This window comes from Malus sylvestris, chromosome 10, assembly GCF_916048215.2.
Source record: "Malus sylvestris chromosome 10, drMalSylv7.2, whole genome shotgun sequence".
Classification (NCBI taxonomy): Eukaryota; Viridiplantae; Streptophyta; class Magnoliopsida; order Rosales; family Rosaceae; genus Malus; species Malus sylvestris.
In genome coordinates this window covers 34,406,733-34,416,760 of record NC_062269.1, presented here as the reverse complement: position 1 = coordinate 34,416,760, position 10,028 = coordinate 34,406,733, and the positions used below count along the sequence as shown (strand labels likewise).

The following is a 10,028-nucleotide window of genomic DNA, read 5'->3' as shown; positions in this document are numbered from 1 at the left end:
TCAGAAGAAAGATGAAATGCCACTGTGAGTCTGCTCATTTCTCGAAGGGTGGGCTGCCATGCGAAACCATTGGCTGGTCTCATTTTTAAACAAATCAAAACAAATTTAATCAAGTTATTTTATTTTTATCACGCTGTGATCATTGACAATATTCTCGTGTCAAACAATTTGATACGTTATGTCATTGTGATAGATTGTTAGTAATTTATAGTCTGATAACAAAATTATTGGTGTAACAAGAGTAGGTTACATTTACGGAACCGAAATTAAAGCTTTTGTTTCAGGAGCTACGTCTTTCGTATAATTCATCACCACGAGAGAAAAGAGACATGCGCAAACAATTCAAATCCGGTTAGGCATAGACAAATTTCCCTACGACATTAAGACACGTTTTGTAGTATTTAGACTGATTCTTTTGGTCGTCTTCACGAACGCACACGCCACATTGGTTGCCCTAAAAGCCACCTCCTTCGTGTAGTACAAAAACTAACAAGTAAGAAGTACAACTCGGTAGGGCCAGTACCTACCCCTCACATTAGTAATTACCAAATATTTCCAAGGGCAAAAGAGTAAAATCGTAAAATCGTCACCCTCCTTCCCCACCACCTCTCCCAAAACTTTGGTTAAAAAATTGCTGTCTCAACCATCTCCCTCGGAAAAGTCTCCTTCCTCCTCCCTTTCTCTCTCTACAAAAACCAACTCTCGCTTTCTCTCTCTACAATTCGCTCCATTTTTTTGTATAAATTTCTCGGGTTTTTTCTATCGGCTCGGTACCTTACAATGGCGCCGAGTCCCAGATACCTCCAGCTTACCCAAGTCTCCGCCGGAGATCGGAAGTCGATGGTTGCCGCCGGCGACTTCGGTGATTCGGAGGACGTGAGGCTCCTGGATTCCTATGAGAATTCGGAGGGAGTTGAAGCGGGGATGAAGAGGGTTCAAGTCAGAGTCTCTGGTATGACATGTGCTGCTTGCTCGAATTCTGTCGAAGGTGCTCTGCAGAGCGTGAATGGGGTTCTCACGGCCTCCGTGGCGTTGCTCCAGAACAGGGCCGATGTGGTTTTCGATCCGAGATTGATCAAGGTTGGTCAATTTTAGCTTTTGATCTCGTTTTTGAATGCTGGGTTTGGGTTTTGCTGGGGTTTTGGGTGTTTCTTGCTGAATTGGGCAATTGGGTTCGCATCGTTTTTTTCGAAAATTTTCGAGCTTTTGGTAGCTGTTTTTGGGTGTTTTGAAGTATGGTCTAGTCCTGGTTGCTTAATTTTCAGAAAGTTTGGTTTTTTATTTTTAAATTGTATTTGGGTATTGATTTTGTGGATTGATCATGGGTTTAGTGAAATTTTGAGTTTTGGTAGCTGTTCTGGTGTTCTGAACTTAACGTCTTAGTTGCTAAGGATTACTATGGTTTTCGAATAATCGTAGGATCCCGTTTTGGTTGGTAATGCTTTTCATTTATTTATTTATGATTTATGTTGGGACTGGATCATGATTAAGGGTTAATTATTTGGTAACTCAATTATTTTGTAGTTGTACTTTATATTCTTGGAGCTGCAATCATGATAGGAATTAGGCTAAGGTGACAGATTAGTCCTCCTCACCCCTCTTTAATGATGGTGTATCCGATTTCTCTCTCTCTCTCTCTCTCTCTCTCTCTCTCACACACACACACAGAGGCAGAGACAGACACATTTACATCTTGTTCGACTTATTATATGTCCTAAATTGGTGCATTATGATAAAAAATTGTGACCGGTGGTACACTTTTCTTTTGAAATTTTACATAAGGTTGACTCAGATATAGCATATGCCTGATTTTGGGAGGTAGCCGTACTCAACTGGATCAGATAGCTTATGTAGATATGGGTACGACTTGTTTTGAAAATTAAAATAATGTAAGGATGTTCTCTGTCCAGATAATGCAAGGAACCTGCATTTTGATCAGCTACTTTTGAAAGCAGTGAAGCGGCCGATGACATGCTATTAGTACTATAAATGTGGAAACTCTCTCTGAAACTCTCCTTGATCTTTTGTAATCTTCAATAATTCGGACCCCTTTCACATTTTTACTTTCAACTTTTCCAGGCTCTGCATAGTATCTGCACTTGTTGGTTGAATTCGTTTATTTTCGACTATTGTATTGGATGACGTTCCTATGAACTGCACAGAAAAGTTAACGATTTATAGGATTGTTAGGTTGGGAGTTTAATTCTAAATTTTCTGTTGCTGTACCTGGACATTTCTTGAGTAAAGTTCTAGTAAACTTACCTTGTATTCTTCAGTTGATTCCATTTGGGGATAACCTTGATTGTATACTGTTTACCACCATGTTGTTCAGAAGTAGGGTGCTCTAATAGTTACTGAGACAACTTTAGCTCTATTCATTCAGGATGAAAACATCAAGAAAGCAATTGAAGATGCTGGGTTTGACGCAGAGGTTATACTTGAACCCAGTGCAAGCGGAACAAAGCCACATGCTACCCTGTTGGGCCAGTTCTCAATTGGAGGTATGACCTGTACAGCCTGTGTGAACTCTGTTGAAGGTATTCTAAAAGGGCTTCCTGGAGTCAAAAGAGCCGTAGTAGCTCTGGCTACTTCACTGGGGGAAGTGGAGTATGATCCTACATTAATTAGTAAAGATGATATAGTGAATGCCATTGAAGATGCTGGTTTTGATGCATCACTTGTACAGAGTAGCGAACAAGATAAAATCATACTGGGAGTTGCTGGTGTATTCAGTGAGATGGATGCACAGATGTTAGAAGCCATAATTATCAACTTGAACGGTGTGAGACATTTTCGTTTTGACAGGATTTCAAGCGAACTTGAAATTCTCTTTGATCCTGAAGTTGTTACTTCTAGATCCTTGGTTGATGGGATTCATGAGGCCAGCAATGAGAAATTTAAACTACAAGTGGCAAACCCTTATACAAGAATGACTTCTAAAGACATCGGTGAAGCTTCAAATATTTTTCGGCTATTTCTTTCCAGTCTGCTTCTCAGTGTGAGTATATTTCCTTCTGTCATTGAACAGACCACTTCTGTCATGGGAGAAACTAAATTAATTATAAATTTCAATTTTCTAAACAGAGCATATTGTTTCTTTTATATTTCACTCAGAATGCATCGAGACACTGCTCTTCAAGAGCTCTTTTAGACACCTAGTCGTTATATTTTTGTTTTTCTATGCATGCGTGCATAAGTATAGATATGTATATATTTCGTTTAAAATCTATTACTGATGTCAATAAATTGTCTCCAGATTCCTATCTTTTTCATTCGAGTAGTTTGTCCCCATATTCCGCTTCTGTATTCATTACTGCTCCGGAGATGTGGGCCCTTTGAAATGGGTGATTGGTTGAAATGGGCGCTGGTCAGTGTTGTTCAGTTTGTTATTGGGAAGCGCTTCTATGTTGCAGCTGCCAGAGCTCTACGAAATGGTTCAACCAACATGGATGTTTTGGTTGCATTGGGAACTTCGGCCTCTTACTTCTATTCTGTATGCGCTCTTCTATATGGTGCAGTCACTGGGTTCTGGTCTCCAACTTACTTTGAAACAAGTGCCATGCTAATAACATTTGTACTTTTGGGGAAGTATCTGGAGTGTCTTGCAAAGGGAAAAACTTCAGATGCCATCAAGAAATTGATAGAACTTGCTCCAGCTACAGCATTGTTGCTTGTCAAAGACAAAGGTACATTATTTGGTTCTGTTTGTTTTTTCATTTTCCTATTCACCCTTACCAATTTATATTTCCTTTTCCTGTATTTAATATCTGATATAGTTACCATTTTTTAACCACATCAAAGTTTTGGTCGGATTGATTTTAAACTTCTAGATAACTGGCTAATTTCGAATATATTGTTTATTAGGTGGGAAAGTCATTGGAGAAAGGGAAATTGATGCCTTGCTAATTCAGCCCGGGGATGTGTTAAAAGTTCTTCCTGGTACAAAGGTTCCTGCTGATGGTATGGTTGTGTGGGGTTCAAGCTATGTCAATGAGAGTATGGTGACTGGTGAAGCTATACCTGTTTCAAAGGAAGTAAATTCATTAGTTATTGGAGGAACAATAAATTTACATGGCGCCCTTCACATACAAATTACAAAAGTTGGATCAGATACAGTTTTAAGTCAGATAATTAATTTGGTTGAGACTGCTCAGATGTCCAAAGCTCCTATTCAGAAATTTGCTGATTTTGTAAGTGCTGGAAATGTAGTTTTCAATTAGTTTGTCTACTTTTATGCTATATATGAATATCATTTCAAGGGTATTAGGAATTATTTCTTATAAAGTTGCTTGTGAGAAGTTGCCAAGTGCCCCTATATGTTTAGCCCATCTTTATTTCCACTAAAGCTAATTCAGTAACTTCTGTAAAGTTTAAAGTAAAGTGAAATTAATGTCTTCCATCTCTTTCATAACTGCAGGTTGCTAGCATTTTTGTCCCTACTGTAGTTGCCTTGGCATTGTTGACATTATTGGGTTGGTAAGTTCACCGTATTTATTATGATCTTTTGCATAGTTAGTGAATTTGTAAGTTGAGAATGTTGAAGTCAGCTATTGATAACTTATATCTTCTATTGATTTGCCTTAGGTATACTGCTGGAGCCTTTGGAGCTTACCCAGAAGAGTGGCTCCCTGAAAACGGAAATCACTTTGTATTTGCCCTTATGTTTTCCATATCAGTTGTGGTGATTGCATGTCCTTGTGCACTGGGCTTGGCAACACCAACTGCTGTCATGGTTGCGACGGGGGTTGGCGCTAATAATGGTGTGCTGATAAAAGGAGGAGATGCTTTGGAAAGAGCTCAGAAGATCAAGTATGTGATATTTGATAAAACAGGTACCCTGACCCAGGGAAAAGCTACGGTTACTACTGTAAAAGTTTTCACGGGAATGGATCGTGGAGAATTTCTTAAATTGGTGGCTTCTGCAGAGGTAACTTTCTATTACCTGTCTAGTTTCCACTTTTTTTCCAGTCTCGTTTCTATGTTCTTGTCCTTTGGATTTGAACTATGATGCTTCAACATCTCCAGAGAAACCTCCTTTGTATATCATTATTATTTTATGTTTAATTCAAATGTTTTTTTTTTTTTTTTCTGGCAGTCCTTGACATCTAATATTGTTCCATGCTTTAATAGAAAGTTCTAAACATTCAGCTGTAGAAAGGTGACAACTATTTTTATGTCCGCTAATATATTTTTCATATTTTCCTTGTGTTGTCTCAGGCTAGCAGTGAACATCCACTGGCAAAAGCAATAGTGGAATATGCACGCCATTTTCACTTTTTTGATGAGCCTTCTGTAGCTGACGATGCACCGAACAAGAACAAAGACACCACAATTTCTGGATGGCTTTTTGATGCCTCAGAGTTCTCTGCTTTGCCCGGAAGAGGTATCCAGTGCTTTATAGATGGAAAACTTATTCTGGTGAGTTCTAAATTTCCATATGGCTTCCACCCTTATATGCTTTCACCCATCCAAGGTTGCTTATCGGAAGTATTGTTTCCTAAACAGGTCGGTAATAGGAAGCTGATGACTGAAAGTGGAATCAACATTCCTACACATGTAGAGAATTTTGTTGTAGAGCTGGAAGAAAGTGCAAAGACGGGCATAATTGTTGCATACGAAGGCAATTTACTTGGTGTTTTGGGGGTTGCGGACCCTCTAAAAAGAGAAGCTGCCATAGTAATCGAGGGACTTCATAAGATGGGTGTCATACCAGTCATGGTTACTGGGGATAATCGTCGGACAGCACAGGCTGTAGCTAAGGAGGTGAGTATATTTCTGCTTATCAATTATTAGTCAACCCAATTCTGATAGAAAATATATGCAACTTTGAGTGTCATTTCGAGTTGAGAATCTTCATATGAATTGAAAGTTGGAGAATATATTTTGATTTCAAGCATGCACGAATTTTTTACCAAAAATTAAAGAGTTTTAATAATGGTTTGGTAACGTTAGAGTCATCTGTTTTTAAGTTCTTTGGTCAGCCACATATAATGTAATCAGTTTTAGTTGCATAGAAATTTGACGTTCGTGTGAATGCATTGCTGGGCAGGTTGGCATTCAAGACGTGAGGGCAGAGGTAATGCCGGCTGGAAAAGCTGATGCTGTATGTTCATTCCAAAAAGATGGAAGTATAGTTGCTATGGTTGGTGATGGAATCAATGACTCACCTGCCCTAGCTGCTTCTGATGTTGGTATGGCGATCGGTGCAGGGACCGATATTGCAATTGAAGCAGCTGACTACGTGTTGATGAGAAATAACTTGGAAGACGTAATCACAGCCATTGATCTCTCAAGGAAGACCTTCACTCGTATTCGATTGAACTACGTGTTTGCCATGGCGTACAATGTGATCGCAATACCTATTGCTGCCGGGGTCTTCTTCCCATCACTGGGGATCATGTTGCCGCCGTGGGCGGCCGGTGCATGCATGGCCATGTCATCTGTTAGTGTTGTATGCTCTTCTTTGCTCCTTAGGAGATACAGAAAACCCAGACTTACGGCCATACTGGAAATAGTTGTAGAGTAGAAAGTGAAAAGAAAAAAGGAAAACTCTAGTTTTCAACTGTGTAGGAAGCAAAAGTAAAACAGGATAAATGGTTCGAATTAGACTTTATCCCAATTTTGTGCTCTATGTTTTCTCCTTGTGTGTTTGTGATGGGGTGTAATTTTATGCCTCATTCGTTGTAAATGTCCCTCTTCTCGTATATATCAAATCTTATGATGGAGTGTCTTACTAAAATATACAAAATAAAAATTTATGCACATGTGTTAAATTGTAAGTTTATCTATTACGAGAGAGTTGTCTGTAAAGAGGATTGGTTCATTGCAAATCACAATTTTGGGAATTTTTTTAAAATGTTTTATGAACTTGTACACATTTTTCTATTCGTAATGTGCATTAAAATTTTAAGTGATTTGTTATATCAATTTTTTAAAATTATTATTTTGTCATCTCACTCTAAATTCATTAAGTTTTTCATTCAAAATGAATTATGCCACCACATACTATCGCCTTTACTCCCACTATCACCATAATTGCAGTCCTTGCCACCATCACCAACCATTATCATCGTCTGTTGCCGTCACCACACTAGCACACACATTTCCTAACTATTATCTCATATTTCTCCACTTGTAAGTAAAAGGTCTTAGGTTCGATTCTCGCCAAAAGTAAATTTGAACCACATTACTGCTAATCTATTATGAGGCTTAGCCCACTTCCCCACCTCTTAGTGTAGATAATATCGTTTGTTTAAAAAAAAAAAAACTAATATCTCTTATTATATATTAAAGGACTCTAGAAACATGGTAATTCTATATTTAAATGCATAGACGGAGCCAATGAAGGCTCACTAGGGGCATATGCCCCCATTCAAGTAATTCTTTTATTTAGTTGCAGACTATAATTATATAATATACACGGGTTATATTTGAAGAAAATATATGTATCTAATATCCAACATACATTTATTCTATTTATACTTCATATCAAATATTATATTAGCAATAGTGCTCTTGTTCTGTCATTCAAATAGAAAAAACTCTCTCCCGCCTATCATGTACTTATATTTTTCTCATCACTTTGCCACTTTCCACTACTATATTGAAATTGAAATTGAAATTTTTGTAACATTGGAATTGTGATGCATCATCATTTGAAACCATCATTAATATCATATTGAGTATAACCATACTATAATAAGGTTTCCTTAGTTGTTTTCGATTGCCCCCACTAGAAGAAATTTCTGGCTTCGTCTCTGTTTAAATGTTATTATTCTTTTAGGTTAGCCAAACCAGAAAGTTCACAAAATTATAGAAAAGCAAACTCCGCCATCTCAAATTTCATGATTTTGGAATTTCTTGGTAATCTTAAATTTTCTCATCCAAACGCAATGTAAGATGTGAGAGAATAATTTAGCTTCAGACTTTTGACCTCAATCCCACAAGTTCTCTACTTTTCTTTGGTACTAACCTAGGATTTTTAGTTTCAAAAGCTTGTGATGAACCACTAAAAATGTACATTAACTCATCATAGAGTTTAGCTAATTGCAATATGTTGACAGTGAATCCTATAGTGAGTGAACGAGGAATCTTGTATGTGCTTGTAAGTAGTTGGACTACTCTCCATGTTGTCACATGTGAAGCATAATGGGTACACGTGCTCCACATCATGTTGTTTGTGTTGTCCATGTATTAGGCTTGAAAATTCGCTACACATGAAGGGACGTGTTGAGAGTGTATCCCCACATCTGTGAATGAGGGATCTTGCATGTTTATAAGTAGTTAAGTTACTCTTTATATTACTAATTAGTTTTATGATAGAATCTCATATGTTTTCATATTATCTTTGCGTCAGATTGCAGTATCCTCTTTTCAATATCAAGGAAAGTGGCAAGAAAATTGAACTTGCTTCCTAACTAGGAAAAATAACTTACGTAAAATGAATTCACTATTACATGATGTTCTCATCTAATAATTGATTTCTTTTTGCTTGATATATATTATTGAATACGGGACGTCGCAAAATGATATGATTTCATGAAGGTCCTCTAGCTAGGATGGTTAAAGGTTTACACTTTGAAAGGAAATATAAACTTTTATTCGTTCCAAGTCTCTCATCGGTCAGGGTTGTGTGCGGACAAAGAAAAAGATGAGGAGGGTTCGTGGCAAAGTTCAAATCAGTCTTGGCTTCTGGCACAGGTTAATCAACAATATCTCATGTCATTAGTGACGCAAAGACCAGGTCAAAGCAAAGAAAAAAACTACCAAGATGTGGTGGTTGGTCAAAAATATACTCGATAAGGATAGGGGTTTGATTCTTGAAAGAGTTAGATATTATATCATTATTTATTGCTTCAATTATTGCCTTAATTCATTTGTCCATCTTTGAGACTTTGACCCAAATAAAATCAGAAAAGGATTCTCATCAGATCATTTTTTTGGGGTTTAAGAGATTTTGTGATCATGATCGTTTATTGTATATTGTGTTATCAGTTTTCATTAGATATTATTTATATTTAATTTTAAATTTTAAATTTTAAATAATTTATGATCGTACGATATTCGATGAATGGTCATGATCACATGATTTCTCAAATTCTTAGGAAAATGAGGATCCTTTTCCAATATAATCAACCTTAATTAGTCACTATCGTCTTCTAGTACTACTGTAGGTGTGATACTCTTTCACACATCAAATAAGAGACAGATTAAGCATAAATAAGAGAAATGCTAAAAAGATTCTTTCAAAAGTAAGATTTTTTTATAGACTCGTCATTTTATATTTTTTATACAATATTTTATAATGTTGGTATATAAATTTATATTAAACTGTGAGGTGATAGAGAATCAATGAAGATTCCCACTTTAAGAGAGTCTCTGTACCATTCTCAACATTTAATCGATTAGAGAAATGCTAAGGAAACCTCTCAAAGTGAAACTCTTCATAGACTCTTTGTTATCTTACAGTTTAACGTAATTCTCTTGCCAACACTGTAAAATGTTATGTTAAAAATATGAGATGACACCAAATTTATAAAGAATATAACTTTTAAGATATTCTCCTTAACATTTCTCATTAATTTAAATGAAGGGAAGATTATAACAACTTTATGCAATTAACAATATAAACATAAAATAATAACAATAAATAAATAAAAAAAACTTTTTCGACTTTCTCAACTTGGACACTCATTTATAGCTTTATGCACTGTCAGCTCACAAAAAACAACTGTAAAATATTTAATTTTGAGTATGCAATCTTTTCCAATTGATAAGTTTATGTAACCTTGAACGTATGATCTCTCATTATTTGTGATGTTTTTTTTTTCCCACTATGCCATGACCAAAAATTGTTGCAAGCTAGTTGTATTAGTTTGGTTTAGTAAATTACCTCAACTACCAAATCAAATACAAAAGGAAAATAATAAACATATACTCTGTTTTTTGTTCTTACAACTTATTTTTAATTTTGTTCGTTGTTCTGTTTGACATATTCAATTGAACGACACAAAATAAATAGAGGTGTA

General features: G+C 36.4%; 1 protein-coding gene across 4 annotated transcripts; it reads left to right on the top strand.

Moving 5' to 3' along the window:
- The first annotated feature begins 625 nt into the window (after nt 1-625).
- On the top strand, nt 626-6,721 carry LOC126586569 (copper-transporting ATPase RAN1-like). Of its 4 annotated transcripts, none has more exons than XM_050251433.1 (10): nt 934-1,080; nt 1,911-1,991; nt 2,384-2,998; nt 3,257-3,686; nt 3,865-4,190; nt 4,418-4,476; nt 4,585-4,927; nt 5,218-5,418; nt 5,506-5,763; nt 6,050-6,721. In XM_050251433.1, exons 3-10 carry the CDS (start codon nt 2,504-2,506, stop codon nt 6,524-6,526), a joined length of 2,589 nt encoding a protein of 862 aa, XP_050107390.1. In that variant the 5' UTR covers nt 934-1,080; nt 1,911-1,991; nt 2,384-2,503; the 3' UTR covers nt 6,527-6,721. The 4 variants fall into 4 exon arrangements, with proteins under 4 accessions (XP_050107386.1, XP_050107388.1, XP_050107390.1 ...); XM_050251432.1 differs by having other exon boundaries at nt 1,911-2,026; nt 2,370-2,998; XM_050251429.1 differs by lacking the exon at nt 1,911-1,991 and having other exon boundaries at nt 626-1,080.
- Nucleotides 6,722-10,028: the final 3,307 nt, after the last annotated feature.